The 19,189-nt window shown below is 38.8% G+C and overlaps 1 protein-coding gene across 5 annotated transcripts in view; it reads right to left on the reverse strand.

The window, feature by feature from the left end:
• LOC126918485 (RNA-binding protein Musashi homolog Rbp6) overlaps positions 1–19,189 on the reverse strand; it is a 771,768-nt gene that overhangs the window by 32,635 nt on the left and 719,944 nt on the right. For 4 of the 5 annotated variants that reach the window (XM_050726419.1, XM_050726418.1, XM_050726416.1 and 1 more), the window contains 2 exons: positions 15,806–15,838; positions 14,464–14,547 (listed from right to left, as the gene is read on the reverse strand). In XM_050726419.1, coding sequence (XP_050582376.1) covers positions 14,464–14,547; positions 15,806–15,838 — 117 coding nt within the window. The remainder of the gene's footprint in view (positions 1–14,463; positions 14,548–15,805; positions 15,839–19,189) is intronic. The other variant, XM_050726417.1, reaches the window with a different exon arrangement.

Here is a 19,189-nt window from a genome sequence, read left to right on the forward strand (position 1 = left end):
GACCTCTAGCATTATGAAGAGTATTAAATTGTAAAGTGTAAGTAGTAACTCGGTATGATTATTCAAACATTGATAATTAAGGTATCAAATTGAATTGATAATCTGTTAGGAATATGGTCATTTTGAAAGAAACAAAAAAATAGGAAAACAAATGTTAACGCTAAAATACAAACATTATCTTATATTTCCTCTTATGACAAATCCTCTTCCCTAAATTTTTATTTTCACGTTACTACACTAGTTCAATGTCTTATTTGGTTACAAACCGATAAGGAAACTTTTGCTAGTCGTAATTATCACGGACGTTTATGTTCTAATAATTAATCAGAGGACTTAGCGCCCTTTTCCCGATGTCGTCCTTGCTTTCACGTTCCATTAGCAATATTCGACGAAAAGGTGGCGGAGGGTGAAGATCGAGGACATCGAACAGGCGTGGAAGATAAACAGAAGAACGATACAGAAAGCATAATTTTCTCATTAACTGTCTTTTGGGCGGTTTGCTTCGGTGCGGTAATCTCTTCTACGAGGGTCGGTACTCTCTTTCTTATGTTTTCTTTACTTTCGCCTAACTTTTAGCGGATGCCTTACTCTCTACGTTTAGCAATACGTAATTTGCTCTGGATAAGAGACAGCAGTATCGCAACTTCAGCATCCTGTCGATTCTGTGTCGTCCGCTAGATCTCGCTTTTATAATGCGATCTTCGCTTCTATATCTGCATCTAGTCGCGAAACAACATTAACCGAAATAAATCGTAGAATACCATCGGATTAAGAATTTCCAATGAAAAGCGGCTGTGCAGGCGTTTGCGTGCGTGGCGTGCCTTTATTAATGTTTTAAATTCAATCTGTTTGACCGTGTTTGAAAGCACGAAATGTATTTTCGAAATGAATTGCTCCTGAGTTCGTAGAAACAGTTCGGTTTGATGGTTATTTCAAAACTTCCAAGCCACGGTATGTGTTCATTTAAATTTAAAAAGAATCGAAAGGTCTTAGTCATTGAAATATTCGAAAATATTCTTGGCCTTTCCAATTAATTACTTTCTCAACAAATTTGTTGTGATAATTGTTTCTCAAGTTTCAAACAATACATCACAAATCATATCAAAATAAATTATTATTCCACGTGATAATTGTGATTGCAGGAAACTCGATTTCTCTAAACATTCTCATAAACGATCTATTAAGCCGTTCTCATACATAGAATACCGACAGGATACTTCAGCTTGAACATTCGGAAACGCCTATATCGTTTTATGTCTATATGACCTACGCTAAGTGTTTTCGATTAAAACTGTTTAGCTTAGAGATTACATAGAATGTGACTACATTTCAACCACTACAAAGATCAAACGACTACAAGAGAGAAACACGTTAAACTTTTTTTCAGACTGACAGGAATCATGGTGACAAGGACTTGGATGCGTCGATGGAGAGGAAGAACTGGACGATTTAGGCTTGAAGGAATGAAATCTGGATCCAGGAACCTAGGAAAAGAGACAGAGAGATATAAAGGATATCGGAATATTTAAACATCGACCTACGCACAATTCTCCTTGCGATAAATCAATTTATCATTATACTTTCTTCTTGCACCTGTGTCTACCCCGAAGCTTGCAACTATCTACTTGCGTTGTACGTCTTCGAACGGATTCATTTCTCACTTTGTCACAACCTTGCCTTCCCCACACATACGCATGCACAATAAAGAAGGGGCAAGAATGATTCTGACTTCGATCTTGATTTTTCTTTTACGCTAGATCGCTGCTTATCTCCACGGGGCTACATACTCGGCTATCATATTGATTGGCTGGTGAGACTGTCGCAAATCATCATACGTTGACGTTTTTCGATAGAAAATAACTTCGACACTCTTGTCAAATTTTAGCATTTTAAACTAAATCTAAAATTCAGAATTTTCCAAATATACATATGTATCTGTAAAACGAGCTAAACTTTTATTTACTGCTAAATGTTCTCGAAGCAAACGATTCCACAGTTCGTTTTGAAATACCTTGGAAAAACTGGAGAAGCTGGAGATCTTCCGCCAAAACTGAAAACGTGGATATCGAACGAACGTTCAATTAAAAAAACGAACTAGGTATTTCCTCACGTACACCAAGCGTACGAACGCGCAACAGCCTCGCCTTTGGGCATCCTAGATTCGGACCGTGCGTTCATCTCTGTACTCTTTTCTGTTTCCTTGTTATATAATTTCCTTTCAAAGTGTGACGATATAAGAGAAGATATACATTAACTACCTACGGTTCTACCAGTAAAGAGAAGAAGAAGAAGAAGTTGTAGTAGTAGTTTTAGTTGATGAAATGGAGGAGCAGAAAAAAGAGAGAACGTCAGAGGAGGGCTGAGGGGGGCCTTGATGTTCGGGTAAACCGGATAAATACTCGGCCCCGTCTCTCGCGTGCATCGATTTCTCTCTTTTCCCTTTCTCGGTTCGGTGTTTACGTGTTTTACCCGTTTCATCCCTCGCAGGGACTTTTCCTTCTTTCCTGTCTATTCGAACGTCAAATTTTTTTGCGGAAAGCAGCGCTGCGCTTACGCAACTAATCTCTTTCCTTGTATCGCAGCTATTTTCTCATATATGTGTACATATGTGTGCAGTGAGCCAGCATGCCCGCGCACATTTTCAGTGTTTTCTTTGTATAAGATGTGTGTATGTGTTCTTGTTTTGCATGTGGATGATAATATGTCGATAAGTGTCATGTGTACATGTATGGATGGTGTTGCGCGCGCGTGACGGTTTTCTCTTTTCGACATATCTTGTGTTTTTAGCAATACCTAATGGAATGGGGGTAGAGGCAGACGACGCTTTGCTTGACGAAGGACCACAGAGTTTGCCAGCCATGCGTCTGTGAACATTTTCGTAACTTCCGGTCAAGAGATTCACGTGAGAAGAGGGTGTATACATATATACATTATATAATTCTTTTTTTCTGTCTTTATTTCTTTCTGTTCATTTCCGATCACGGTTATTTCGGTATACGAGTTTTTTTAGCGGATACCAGAGCAATTAAGAGGCTCGGTGGTTCGTTGTTGCTCAGAGTTGGGGAAGGGTAGCTGCGATTTTTTCGTTCAGCTCTCATCGTGAAAAAATATTCAGCAAACACGCTCGCGGCAAAATCGCGCTCGTTTCGATGACAGCTTCACGCTAACGCTTTCCCAACACTGTTCCTCTGCTGGGTAGAAAAATCGTGACTCATCGATGTATGGAAGTGTTCAAACTCAAACAGGATTTTTTTTCAATAGCGGATATATTATTTCTCTGCAGGATGCGTGCGAAACACGTAGACAATAAATTGGCTGTATTTAGCTAACGGAAAGGTACTTCCTTGCAAAAGGTGTACGTACGTTCGATGCTTTGACGCAATGATCAAATTGTAACAAAAAAGATCAACATGTAAGTGGACAAATTTCAAACATCGACCAGTCACGTTCTCACCAATTGTAATGGTATGGATCTCTTTTAAAAAATACTGATAGAACTGAAAATAGAGTTTTCTAGTCAGACAATACGATTGTTTTGTCTCTTTGAAAACATGAGGCGATGCCAATCGCGAACGAACAAAATCTGGCTTGTCAGTCAAATCGTTCCTTGTAATTAGGGATGTCGCAATATCGCATTGTTTGCGACAACGATGAATAATAATAAAGCTAACACGAAACATCGTACAATATCAAACGAAATAATAATAGGAAACGAAACAAGATAGGACCAAACGTGCCGCAAAAATATATAGCGAAAGAGAATATCAGCGATCATGTCCTTCGTAAGAAAAGGTATGAGCTTAAAGAGGCCGATCCGACGAATAACGCCGCGTATTACAGTAGCATATTTAATCTATCGATCAATGGTTGTTCGTCATCGTACAAATGAGTAATGTTCGATTGACAATGTATATACGGTCCGTATATCAACAAATATGAACAACATTAATTTACATAGTTCCCTTTGTATATTTATATATATATATATATATACATATATTTATATGTATATAATTCTTCTTCTTATTTATATGAATTGTGTATATATAATTTATTCCTTTTTATATATATATATATAAGTATGTATATTTCCACGAGCACATACGTGGATGTGTGTATGGATAGCAAACACCAGCGTATTGTTAAGTTATTGCTGACCGTATTTGTACATTCCCTAGTAACTCTATCTACAGTTCGATGCATTCCACAAACAACTACGATTGGTTTTAACCATTAACTAACCCTTCTTTAACGGGTCGACTGTCGGATCATGATGCCATATTAGTGTTGTATATCTCAATATGATAATCTGAATATTTTAATATTTTTAATTAATTTCGTTGTCGATCGTTAGTATCATCCACGTGATCACTTTCTAATGTCGGTCAATGCACAGGTTCTAGCAACCTCCACAACGTGGAGGTCAATGCGTTAACGATTATTTCGATATGAAAATTACGGCAATTTAATCTATTTATTCGACGTTTAAACAAGTGCCGATTTAAAAAAAAAGGAGGATAAAATTCTATACGGTCAGATTCTGTTAATTTCGCACGTTTCGCGGAGAACCCACTGCACCCACCCACGTACCTACCCGTCCATATGTAACCGTATAAACGCGCGTATGTACACGCTTGGTCCAAAAGCGGCTCACGTCGCGCGAACGACATGCATAGTCGTATATAGCACGCGATCACGACCGCTTTCCGACCGCTTTCCGACTGCTCCCGTATATTCCTGCTATCTCGAACGTATTTGTACCGAACACGTACGAAGATGAGATTCCGTTCGTCCTTCCAAACGAGCAGACGAGCCAATGTGTGTATGCGCGCTCGCGTGCACGCGCGCTACGACGACGCCGCGAAATCCACAGACCGGCAGGTGTCGCGTGTAAGCTTCGGATACTTGGGATTCTTAGCTCGAACCCCAGCCCTTCTCCGGTTCGAACGCTTCGAGCGCAGCTGAGAGCTACGTTGCGCAATATGTACAACGGTGTCCGGCGCGTCAGTGTGTACATGCGTATTCGTGTGTATGGTACAGTGGTACAAGGGCGTACAACCCTTTAGAAGCGCACGATACGATAGAAAGTGCAACGTCGCGGGAAGAACTGAAAAGCGGACTGGATTCGCGAGACTTTACCTCTCTCGCAAGGATGTGTATTATATAACAGGGAACGCTGGCAAAGATCGTAAGTTAGTTTTATGTCAACGCGATGCTTCGATCAGGACAGATTTATTTTTCAGGGGAGGTATTGATTCGACCCTTCGCATTTTCGCCGAAAAAATAACACTCGATTGAAGTTGCGTATATTGTGATTGTAAAGAAGAGCATCTTCTTGTATAGAGGTGAATGATAAATATAATAAATAGAGAATCTTTCAAGAAAACTTGAAAACGACGACCACATGGGGAAAATATGGTAAGTCTACTTTTATTGATTTTTTGATTGTTGTATGCTTTTTTTTATTAATTTAACGACTAAACGATTAAGAAATTTAATTAATTAGTCTGCGCAACTGGTGTTATCAACACACTTTAAATGTTCAAATATGATAGAGGACGCATATTTAATCCCAAAATAAAATGAGAAGATACGTTTTGACATGAAATTGGTTGACAATGTGTTGAATTTTAAAATGGTTCTACAATAAAAGAATTAAAAATATAATTTATCATGTTCTTCATTTGTGATCTCCGTGTTAAAAAAAAAGAAGAGAATATAAAGAAAGAAGCGTTACGTCGAAACGCAGGTATGAATTACATCTTGGGTCAATCTTCTTCGGAAGATCGCTGGGAATCGAGGCTCAATTTCTAAACGAACGGTTTTAGATAAGAGTAGGAGAAAGAGAGGAAAAAGAGGTTACGACTGTTACGAACAGACCGCGTCGCATCGTTTGCTCGAGGGCTAATACGAGCAGTGGGGGTTTAGGACGCCACAATAACCCGCTGCCACCCCTCGAACACCCGTTCCCTCCTTGCGCACCATCCATGGTAACGGTAACCAACGATTTATTGCGTGGCGCAACGAGCGCGCACAGTAACACGTTACGGTAATGACTGTGAAATACGACGGTGCACCTCTCCTACTGTGCAACCCTCAACCCCCTGGTTGCTTCGTCGTTGCCCCGTCACGGTTACACAGCCAGACTCCCAATGAAAGGACGGGACTTCGATACGACGTATGCGTGTACGCACACACGTGTGTATACACCGTGTGTGCACGCGTACACCGATCGTGCATCGAACTGCCGGAGAAATATCGCCGGGTTGAAAGAGTGTTCTCGGAGAAACCTCATCGATCGTGTGAACGACTGCTGCGCGATATCGGTCTGCTATGTTGTAAATAATGCGCGCGTGCAGGTGTCAATTTGGACGGAGCACCTATTACGTCGCGAAGAATGTCTGATGGAAGTATATCGAGGGTGGACAGGGTGAAAATTGTAATTGATTTATATTTCGATCTTCTGTATGAGGAAGATGGTGAGTAAGAGGATAGTGGCGTGTTTGATACGTAGATTTTGGATGGGTAAAATTGATGTTACATAGAATAATTGATTTCCATAACAAACTGTTGTTTATGACATATTCGTGTTTATTACAGTGAAAAATGAAGTATGTATGTACTTTGGTATATTAGGTAGAGATGACATAACGTAGTTGTAAATTGATATGTTTGGTATATAATTTGAAGTAGCTTTTGTTGATATAAAGAAAATATGAGTTCGAGCATTTACCTTGCATAATTAATATAGAATGGATAGGAAGGATTAAAGCACTAAGGAACTACATTCATTAGTGTACAACAGTTCTGGGCTGGAAATCCATATACTCGTAAAATATATCAAAATGTTAAGCATTTCAACCCTCGAAACGAAATAAAGTTTAGCCCTTGACAGGTTTTACGACCGCATTATATCTTTTGCACCCAGTATACCAAAATCAGAGGCCTTAACAGACTAAAAAGCTTTACAATCGCGATAAATAATTAAAGAAATTCCGAACTAGTTCATAGCAGCCCTTTAAAAATAACTTTGCCAATAGAGAGATATTGTGGTAATAAATTTTCTTGATGTACAAACGGAAAACCATCGCAAGTATATTTTATGTTAGAAAAAGTTGCGTAAATTTTGCACTGAATTCGACACGAAATTAATAAAATTTACCTATGGTTCTTGGAAAATTGATTCTCTGGAGTTTGAAAATATATGAAAGGCGAAAAAATTATAAATCAAGAAAGACTATTTTGGAAAAAAGACAATCTGCTAGAGTTGGTTGGTGAAAAGACAGCGTATAGCTTTAAGTATGATGTTTAAAAATGTTGAATGTTTGAAAAGTGATAGGGTGGGATACTGATAAGTAGCGCGATGCAACATTTCGCCGCTTAACGTTCTATATCTCGTTTATTTAACGAATCGCAACAACCATTAATTTGCTGGTACCCACTGAAAGCGGAAATTTCAATTAGCGCGAAGATTATAAGAATTAGGTTAATACATGTTCAAAATTGAAACCGATTTACTCCAAATTTAATCAACTCCTGACGACTTTTCGCATTGCACCGTGCAATGAATATTTACTTAGAACAAATATACAATGACCATTCATTAACCATATTTGAAATTATACTAATAAAATTAAAATATCGTGATTACTAAGAAATAAAAATAGTCCCCCCTTCGGAAAGTTCAAGTTAAATAACAATTCAACTTCGCTAATGAATTTCATTGCTCGTAAATTCGTTTAGTTAAAGGAACAGACAAAAATACATAGAAAAGAAAACATGTGAATCTTTGAAAGAACAATTGTATTCTCAACATTATGCGTATAATCCAAACAATAAATAAGATAACAAAAGTTTACAATCAGTGTACAATTTGCCGACGACATTGCGTATCCATTGCGTATATTTTCGAAATTACTCTATATTCAGACTTTTTCGCATTGCAGGAAAACCAAGGAAAACGTGTAAGGAAGAAAGGAAGAAAAAAGGATGACTCTGAGAATTTAGAATAGGCGATAAAGAAAGCTAGAGACGAAAAGGAAGGGAGCAGAGAAAAGAGGAAAGAAGCACATAAAAGGTGTGCTGATTTATTTTTGCGTCTTATAAGAAATCTTGTGCTAAAGTTCGTCGAAGTCGCGAGATGATAGATTCGCGTACTAAACTTCCTCTGCCTCAGAAATGCAAAGAAGAAAAGAGAGAAGGAAACTCATTATCACGATTATATTCGGGAAAGTCGTCGTTACGTCTATTTAGTACCAATCCTACGAGAAAGCTCGATGAAACCGTTATTAGTCGGAGGGATAGACTCATTATAAGAAGAACTGCAAAAAAGAGCTGGATTTTGTCTCGACGTGAACGAAGAACTAAGCATTTTAGCAGCTCACCTTTCGCAAGTCTCTCTTTTTTTTCACACGATCTAATCGGTGTTATTACGCATATGTAGTACACATCGCACTGATGAATCGTATATGTATTGATCGTATTATCATCTCGACTAGAAGCAAAAAATGCCGTTAGAGTAATATATACGCAACCCTTTGCTTTATTTCCCCCCTCCCCTTTCATGCATCTTGTTATTGCTAAATAATCACATTACGGTTACACAACACGCATCCCTCGATCCCGATCTACACGTTTCCCCTAATGATTCTCGTAGTACACACGCTCTCGCATACGTTCCACGACCTTTTGCATCGGTCCGCTCATTGTTCGGGAATGATTCTGTACTCTGTGGAGAGGCTGTGTAGCGATGTGTCTCCGGCTGATAAGGGCGGTAGTCCCAAGGCACCTGAAAGTACCACCAACCCCCTCTGAGTCCCGTAGTCGCACTGGGTGGTCGCAAGTTTTAGTTTTCTTTCAAAAAAATCTGTTTTGTAAGTCAAATCTTTCTTTCTCTTGCGCGCAATAACAGTCTTTCCTCTCGACAACAGTCTTCCTCCCTTTCTCTCTGGTGCGTTTAGGTTAGAAACGATCACAACATCGCATACGTTCTGATTCTCTGGTCAATGGACAAGTTGTCAAGGAATTTCTCGACAGTTGGCATGCAGCACACCACAAAGTGACAAAACTAGACGCGACTGGCACGTCGTTACGGAGAAACTGCGAGCACGGTGCCCCATGTGCTTGCTTATTTAGTCGGTCGGATTCGATCGCGAATGCAACAACTTCTCTCAACGTATCAAGCCGTCGGAGGAAGGTAATAGTTTCTAGTAGCTGGTCGTGGAAAATTATTCCCACGTCACTACATTCGCCAAAGTTTCGAACGTTCACAAAGGTAACGGTAGTTATTGGTCTGGCATGTACAACATTCAAGCGTTTCTGTGGTCAAAGTGATTATGTGAGTAGAATTTATGATTTTCTTGTTGCAAAATATCAAAATTTCTTATTAAAAATTGGTTATGTGTAACTTAATTTTCGGCAGCCCAAACGGAAAACAATATAAAAGTTTAATGAAACAGACACCGTAAAATTGATTTTGGAATTTGTATTACACCCGTTAATTATTTCGTTGTTAAATGTATCGTCATGTTAGTTTCATGACAATATACGATATTATTCACCATGGCTATGTACGTTAACATCAAACATGTATTTGACACGATTTAACTAAATGTAACCAAACATGTAATCAACAAAATGAAAGTACTCGTATTTCAAAAAACATTAGCACCGTGAACCAGTCCATCGTCCGATATCCCGTCACAGTACAATTTCTCCCTGAAACAAAGGGCTAGCCCAGGCACAAGGAAATCTTTTAATCTCTCTTGATGGATCGACTCGGCGAACAAACGAGCAGGTTCCGTCGCGAGCGATTTTACGTGAAATCACTCTAACACCACCACCTCTTCAACCATCTAAGAGAAATCTATCTATATATATATACACGTATTCCTTCATTGGGTAGTGTCTAACGCGAGTCTAACTGCCGCCCACGGTCGAACGAGAATTTCTCTCGATTGCAAATTCCGACGCGTGAGTTCGATATCTCTCGGAAAATATCTTTTCAACAAGGAGAAAATTCATTTTCGCGCACCGATCGCATATCGGCCACCCCTCTTTCATATTCGAAGAGAGAAAGAGAGGGTGGCTTCACCGACGAATGTTTTTCGGACATTGGGAGTATACGGACGACTTTAAGGCGGAGGGGTTTCCGTTCGCAGTGATCAATCATTGGTGGTTGTTACCCACAATTTCTTTTTCTCCCTTCTACCGCCATGCCTCGTGAACTATACGCAAAAGTACGAAAGAAAGCACAGAAAAAAAGGAAGTAAGAGGAGGGAGCGTTTGCGGTCGCGCAACCGCTCCACTTCCCGGACTGGAGGTTATACAAATGCGTTAAATAGCGGACGGTGAGGGAAATTGGAAACGATTCCAGGGAACATCGGGACGTATGGTCTCTGGAGGAAAGTAAAAATATGCCGGTTTCTTTTTTTGAAATGGCGGAGGGAATCGAAGAAAAAGAGGACGCACGAGGAAGGGATGTTCGTTCCGAGGGATGAACCAACGTCCGAAAAACATTATGCATTATTTATGAGTTCTCTTTCTGCTCGTCCACGTGAATTATTCTTAGGATCGATGTACTTCGACGGGAAAAAATAATAAAATATATATATCACGACGATTAGATCAACGGCGAAAAAAGCGCGATATTCGAAACCGTTTACGTTATTCGTCGCATAATATATATTGTTTTCGTCGATATGCACACGATGTTCTTTTTTCACACAGCAGCGTTTACGTCTGTTTCCTTGCAGTTAATTTATGTCCGGTCGACGTGCATGGGACACCTGTCGCAGTTTGTCCGCCTCTATTGGCGTTATGTTATTGCTTTGCTATTTTCGTGTCATGCTTCACATAAAGGGGTGGTATCACAAGTTCAAACCGAGGGCAGGATGGAGATACAAAGTGCAGGGAGGAAGAAGTTGAAAACTTTCGCCTCGAAATTTCCTCTTCGAGGAGCTCGCACGGAGGAATGATGAGAAAAGATCAAACAGAGAAAGAGAGAAAGTTCGCGGAGAAAGACGAGTGTAGCAGACAAATGGCCAAAAATGGACAAAAGAGAAGGGAACAAATGGGCTAGTAAGACGTGTAAGAGCAACGGTCGAGCGGCGGACAGAGGGCAGGGGTGCAGTAGTTACGGGGATCGAAAGAAGCTTTTCTTCGGAACTAGCATTACGTCTGCGAAAGCTCACCATAGGAGACGTGATTACTGTACTATATTTCTTTATTTTCACGTGGTTCCATTACACACGGACATAGTTATCTCTCGAACGGTCGTTTCGACGCAACGCAGTAGAGTTTAACAAACGCTATCGATATCCATATCGATTATCTAAAAATAACCAATACGATAACGAGACTGCAAAAATACGGAGGGAAATAATTAACGAACAAATAAAAGTCGGCGGAAAGGACAGAACAGAAAGTATAAAACGAAGTAACAAATCGATGGGAATCGTCGATGACCACATTAAATTCCCGAGGGTTATTTTCGCATCTCGCGAGACGATCGAAGCGAGTAGTAAACGTATAATTCCCGGCTTCGGCACAAAATTTTATCTGATGGAGTGTCCTGGTTATGGGAAGCGACACGGTCGAATCTTCATTTTGGGCTTCTTCATTTGCTGAACGTGGGCCTGCGGATTTTCATTTCGAGTTCGAATTCAACATGAAGGGCGCTTGACCTCGAAAACTTTGCCCGCAGCTACCTCCAATCAACCGGTTCGATTTAGATCAGTCGATACCCACCTATGGACGCGTTCATTTTCCAAACGTTTCCTATTAATTGCTCTAGCCTGCGTTTGTGTATATCTATGCGTACAGGGTTAACCGCGATGCGGTTCACTCGCATATCGTTTGTAATCGATACGCTCCCTTTACCCCTACCTAATATTAACAATGACATTTTACCCCGTTCCGCGACCGCACGATTAATCTTAAATTACAATCGATTCGATAGTCAGTCGATTTAAATGTATTATCGGAATTGTATATGTATTCGTTGGAATTGAAATCCGACGACTTCGTGTCTCGTATGAGATCGTATGAAGGTTCGTGCGCATACACTACTCGTAGGAACGATTTCCAGTGGAATCGTATCGCGTAATAAATAAGTTTACCCTATGCAGCGATCGAAAATTTATTTAGTAGCAGAGGGTATTCGTATCGTGGCCGTTCCTTTAACTCATTCGTTGAAATTTTCATTTTGCTCGTTGGTTGTTTGCCTCATTCGTCTACATTGATCGATCCGGTTCGATGTACGCTTTAACGATCTATACCGAGAGAAAGAGAGCGAGAAAGAAAAAGAGAAAGAAGGAGATGGAAAACGTAATTGAAATTGATTAATCGATTAGCAGAAGCAATTTTAAAGCGTTTCGAGGATCGTAAAGCCTCGATGCTTTGAAAGAAAATTCCGTACCAGCAGAGCAGTTTGTTATTGACAGTCGAAGGCACGCAAGATGCTATCGAATGCAGGAGGTAAGAAACACAGAGTTTGTTTAACGACGTAACTTTTCCCATACATCAGCTTCTCATTATCTTGTCCTAGTTCGCTGGATTCTTCTTCTTTTCGATCTGCATTTTTATCGCGGGACTTTGTGTATGCGTATTTCTCCGGACGAGCATCAAGAACTCGAATACGATTTGTTACGTTTGTAACTTGCAATATAATTTGATTGGAGAATAACCGTATCTTTAAACCGTAAATATCTTTCACTTTGATTCATGCGAGCTTAAAAATATATTCCGCGGAACGCTAAAAATAAAAACAAATTTGAGACGTATACTGATTATATGTCTATGCTGAATAAACATATTCGACATACGCGATTCTTTTATTTCAAATTTCTAAGCGAGAGGCTTTAGGTTTCTATACACACACAAAATTTGTTATATAAACCAACCAATCACGAACTTATAAATTTTTATTTTAATTAAAATAAAAATCCAATAAAGATTATACTTTAAAGTTCTGTTAGCATTGCAGTTAGGTTCGATATGAAATATAATAAAATATCAGTATATCGTCTTATCTCTGAAGAAGCTATCTGCAATTTTAAAAAAATGTCAAGATAAAATTGTTATTTGGCACGAATTACAGCTGAATGTCCGAAATTTTAACAAATAGATATGTATCATAAGCAAAAATTAAACGGATAAATCGTTACAAGATGAATCGACTGTTCTTAAAATCTTTTTCGGGTAAACACGGAACGGGGTAGAAAATTGGCCGAAGAGAATCGGCATCTCCTTATTCCTATCTTAAATCTTAACCTTGACAACATAATATCGATACGATAATTTATAGCAATTTTGTACAACGTTCACCACTCCTTTCGTATCGAGTGAGACCGACTGTCGGTGCTCCGGCGGTCGAAACTTCGGCCCGGAAGTTGAGGATCGTCGGAACCCGAGCAAACGTTGCTGAATAATATACAACGTCCTTCGCGTTGGACGTACAGCGCACAACCGTACCGTTCCCGATAGAACGTCGGTCTGTGACGCAACATTAGATCACTTATTTTCCCGAGTGTCCTGTCGTCGAAAGCGGAACTCTGCCGCGGAAATGGATTTCCAATAGCTTCCGTGTCTCATAAACACAACCTGCCTGATCGGGAAAGGATACTGCGTAAAACGCGAGCAGAATTGACGATGCACGCTTCGCCCTCTTTAATAGAGGAATCGATTATGTTCTCACGAACATCTTTTCACGCATCGTCGAGAATTCGAACTCGCGACGGAGGTCACTTCGAAGGATCACTTCGAAGGACCACTTCAAAGGAGCACTTTGAAATCCGCTTAGAAATTAGTCGATTATTCGAAATTGTCAAGCTTCGAATCGAACTCAATCTCGAGTGCTTAAGGAGCCATTGTTCTCGGATGAGAATTTCGGCAAGAGGCCGACGGTCCTGTAACAAAAGCTCCACAACCTCTCAAGATTCTTGTGCGCACGAGATCTGCTACTTGCCCTCTCCTTCAAACCAAGCTTAATTTCTGACGATTAGCTCATCTTGATTTCCCGACATGCACTGGTAACCCGCCCGATTCTCGTGTTAAATAGACGACAAAGACATTGACGCCGGTGACGACGGTGACGACAGTGACGACGACGACGACGACGACAGTGACGACGACGACGACGACGACGACGACGAGCAGGCCAACGAGTAGCGACAGCGAGAGCACAGTTAGTAAAATGATGTAGCAATGGAAGTGAGTTTTTCTTTTGATTAGAGATATGTGCGCATAGCTCGATGTCGAGATTATTATTAGACATATATAATTAGTTAGTTCACAGAGGCATGGCGTTGTAGAGGTCCAAATTGGGATGGTAAAAGAGCGGTGTAGGGGTAGGCGGATTATGGTGGGGGGCAGGCTGCGCCTGTATTAGGTTCAAGTTCAGATTCAAGGGCGCGATGTGGGCCGCATTATGGTGGTTAAGGTGGTTAAGGCTAAGGTGGTTACCTGTCGGGTAGGGCAGTCCGAAACTAGGGTACCCAGAATAGCCGCGGCTTGCCGCGTATGCCGCGTACGCCGCCGCTGGGAAACCTGTGAACAGAGCAAAAGAATCTGTCAGCTTTTCTTCATTGTGCTTGGTTACTTGAGCTCGGAAGCTTTTCAGGAACGTATGGAGCAGGGTTATGGAGCGTGTTGAATATTTCGTGTCGAATCGTAACGATGCGTGTGAATGCGTGTGTTTGTTGCTAAAACGGGATACGTCGTTTTTCCCGATCTCTTCTGATTGTCAGCGAAGCTTGTGGATTAGTAGAAATTATGGAATTCTAATTTTAAAGCTGGTCAATTTGAATTATTTTAAGGAAAGCACTGCACGTACTTTTATTTGTTGTTCTTTAAGTTAGCGCTATTGTAACATTGTTACCTATTATGTCCGTTCCGGTGATAGTAGGCTTTCTTTTATTCGATTTAACATCAATAAATTTCCAAATCAGCACATGAAAATTACTATTTTATTTATACAAGTAAATGTCTTATAAGTACGAACAATTGTTTATTTAACTAGACTACTGTGATACGTTTATTTTGAATCGAGAGTACAAATGAATATTTAACTATGAAAAGAATCTTGACATTAGGTAACCATACTACTAAGGTATTTCTAAAGCACTGTATAATATCATTAGAAACTTCTAATAATTGTTACATTACAGTATATAAATTGAAAAGTATGATTTAATAAGTTATGTCTATCTAATATACAAATATGTCCTCTATCAACTACGACCTACATGCTCCCTTCTGTAAAATATATTAGATATAACATTTCCCAAGTACGTACCGTGTTACTCTACAAAACATTTTCGATTGAAAAACTCTATAAAATTATACTGGTCAAACAATTTCCACGAAGAAAGATACTCTCGAGTTCGTTTTTCACATTTCGATTTAATTCGAATGAAATTAATGTATCGTATTTCTGACACGGCAAACGCGTTTCTCCGATGCAATATCGAATGATGCCAGTAACCAGGTACGCATTAACCGAATAATTACGTTAATGAACCAGTGTATTTTCACAAAGGCAAAAATTTACGGAGACACACAAAGTGGAACGGTTGCACGATTTTATCCGTGTACCGTGGGTGAATCATGTATGAGACTTAGGACGAGAAAACTCGTAGCAAGTAGCATAGAGAATTTCGTTTCGCTTTCGTGATTGATCGACGCGTGAATATTACAACGATGGTCTTACGTCAAACGTGATTGAACGTTGTTACGGAACGGTAGGCATGTCATTGGACATTGGAGTCGTTTTGTTGTACGTGTTCGTGCATATTTCAATACTCACCATCAGGTAATGCTCCCAGGGACCACATAAAATCTACAAGGAAAAACAGATCACATTAATACCGTGACGAGATTGATCAGAATCGGATAGAAAAATTTGTCTCTTCATTTTATCATTCTTTTCCCTTCATTTACTCATTTCAATTGCTTCGATTAGTTAGTGCAAATAGTAGATCGTAAGTCCCAATATAGAAATTTCTGCAACTAAGCACGAAGAAAAGTACTGAGCGATCGAATGAAGCCTAAAAAAATAAAATTGTCGATCGGATATTCGAAGGTGAGTACGCGCGACTATGAGCACTATCGTGAATTTTAACTCACGAGTGTCTAACGGATGATTCTGTTGTGCAATATTTTTCTTCGTGCAGGCAAAGGTAATGCGTAGACAATTAAAATATGTACATGGAGACAAGTTAAGTATAAAGCAAAGCGTTGCAGAAATTCGTCGGTATAGACGGTTCGAGTGTAACGGATGACTAGGTTTCAAACAATGAGAGAAGGGTTAAAAGTAAAGATAAGAAAACTGAACAAAAATTAGAAAATAAAACAGATTAACAGAAGAAGTCGGATTAAAAGCGTTCTAGGTTAAACAGAGAGTAGGAGATATAACAAAGAAGTTTATAGAAAAAGAGTATATAGAAGTATATAGAAAGAGAGAAAGAAAGGCATCCATGAAATTTCATAATTTGATACTAATTGAAAAGACCACACAACTAAGATTCTGACTATTTATAATATGTATATCGCATCGACTATATAGCGCATCGACTAAATTCTGTGACAAGGTACTAGTAACTACGCGCGGCCGAGGTGTTTTCAATTCTACCACAAAATAAACCCTCCTATGATCTATGGTTATTGTAGCCTTCAAGGTATTGGTTAATCATTTACCGTTAAGTAATATTTGCTAGGCTGGCTATGTAGCTTATTAGATATTGACTAAGGGCAGATAATGTGTCGTGCGATCGCGAGGAAGGCATAACATTTAAATGAATGTATAAGCTCTCGGAATTACAAATGGCAATTGGAACGAGAAATATTGGATGCAAGAAAATTTTGAATTTTAATAAAAGAATAATTCGGAATTTTTAATTGTCGACGCTTCGTTCGTACAAAGCACGTGACACATTATCGATGCCACTACCACACTTAGATCGACGATACAATATTGAAAAAAAACACTGACCACAATACTACACTACTGTTTCACTATTCTAGTGTTCATATTGACGCTGCTCTCACAATATACGCAGATGGAAAAGTATAAGAGCATTTATTCTAGCCATTAAAAGATACACTGATACATATTAATAGTATTAGTGATTTCGTACCTAAAGTCTCTCTACCGGGCTGGTTTTGATACATCAAGCACGCAACACAATTCTATATCATTTCAGTGTGACATCGTTTTTGTTTCTTTTCTTTCTTTGATATTTTTTTGTGTGCTTTCTTATTTCATTTTATCTTTTTTTTTGTTTCTTTCTTTTGTATTGCTCTGTTTTGAAAATCCGTTTGAACAACAATGAAAATCTTTGCATATACTTCCAACATTATCTCGTGTTTATTTAAATACCATTCATTTCACTCTCATATAGATAGAGAAGATCGATTCACGTGTAGTAAATGGACTCGAATATTAGACATGTACGTGTATATATAATATTTATGTATATATATTTTTTAATTTATATAAATATTTGTAATGTGCATATTGCAACGCGCATTTTATTTTTGTATTATACTTGACAATCGCAGCGACTTCGTATGTACTATATATGTTTATGTAGTAATATAATAATTATATAATGTACGTGTACTTTTTCAGATGCAACAAATCGATTTCACGTAGAACAGACGTTTACGTACGGCATTAACATTAATAGTCTCTTACAGTTTTGAGGAGCGTATAAAGCTCATTCCGGTCGAGTTTTACGATCGAGTTGCCGGTCAATTAACATTTACGTCACATCGATAGCTTTGGCAACGTGGAATCCCATTGAGTTACTCATTCTGAATTTTATAGTTATTTCTTTGATCCTTTTTCGATGCTGGATGTTTCCCAAGAGAAAGAGGGGGAAAGAGAGACACATACATATAAATACAGAGTGTTGCAAGAAACATTATTTGTCGAGGAACGCAAACATTCGTTTCTTTCTTTTCTTTCTTTTCGATATCATTTTTTTCTCTATTCTGTTTCTTTTTTTTTAGTTTCTTTTCATTTCATTTTTAATCTCGTTCGTAATTGCGTAGTGCGCGGCCATAAACGTTTACGGGGAAGGAAGACGTATATTTTTCTAATTGGGTTCTCTGTCTAGACAAAAGGCGCAACGCTACGTTCCCCGTGTAACAAATCAAAATCTGGCCCAACAAAGCATTACAAAGGTGTGAACAGAAAGATAATCCGCATGTTAAGATCTGGTCTACTTACGAAACTGACACTGTTGAGCCTCTCGGGCAAAGTACGTACTTTCTAGGACACACGTCTCACGCATTATTATTAAGGTAAATGATGCTATATAGCTTAGAAGAGTTAAATACTATGTAACGAGTAAAGTGGGTAATAGAGGAGTGGGGGTACAGGCGGGGGGAGGGGGTTGTAAGGTATAGGTGTAGACGGGTATACGCACGATATATATTTAGTATATATCCTATAGAGAGGTATAATATTACGTGTAACGTAATATAAACGTACTATGTAACGTAGCTTGTTAAGTAATAGGTACATTGTAATAGGTCTCTTTGAAGCCGCTGATAATATGCATTCTTCGTGGAAGACACTGTAGCTGTTTCTCATTTCTTTTCATTGTTCTTTTTTCTTCCTGTTTTCTTTTAGATATTCTTTCTGACGATATCTTTTATATTTTCCGATACAGAATCAAAAGGGAGACGAGGAAAGATACGAAAGAGATCGCTAAACGGATCTTCCACGAAGTAATACCTAGAATATATTTCTAAACTATCGGTATCATAGTGACTTCTCAAAAAGCTATAGTTAACTAGTAGTCTCAATGATAGGAACGTATACATAGTATAGTAATTCGTCAAAAATTATATTCGCTCTAGCTAATTCAAACCTAGTTTCACCTAAAAAAAGTCTCATTAAGTAGCTAAGGTTTGTAACAACACAAATTTTTACCTAATTACCTAGGTATATATATATGTATAAATAGAGAGATATATATATAGAATATACTCCGATATGTATAATCTGTAGGTCTATTACAAAAACTAGAAGGTTGTAATGCGGCTCTCACAAAATATATCAATATCAATATCAAATACTATATGGCGTTTTACCAAATACGTAGATACAAAACAATATATAATATATGTATATAATCTGCTATTTATCTAGAATGGATTAATTCCGCAACTTTTTTTGTCG

This window comes from Bombus affinis, chromosome 7 (genome assembly GCF_024516045.1).
Source record: "Bombus affinis isolate iyBomAffi1 chromosome 7, iyBomAffi1.2, whole genome shotgun sequence".
Classification (NCBI taxonomy): Eukaryota; Metazoa; Arthropoda; class Insecta; order Hymenoptera; family Apidae; genus Bombus; species Bombus affinis.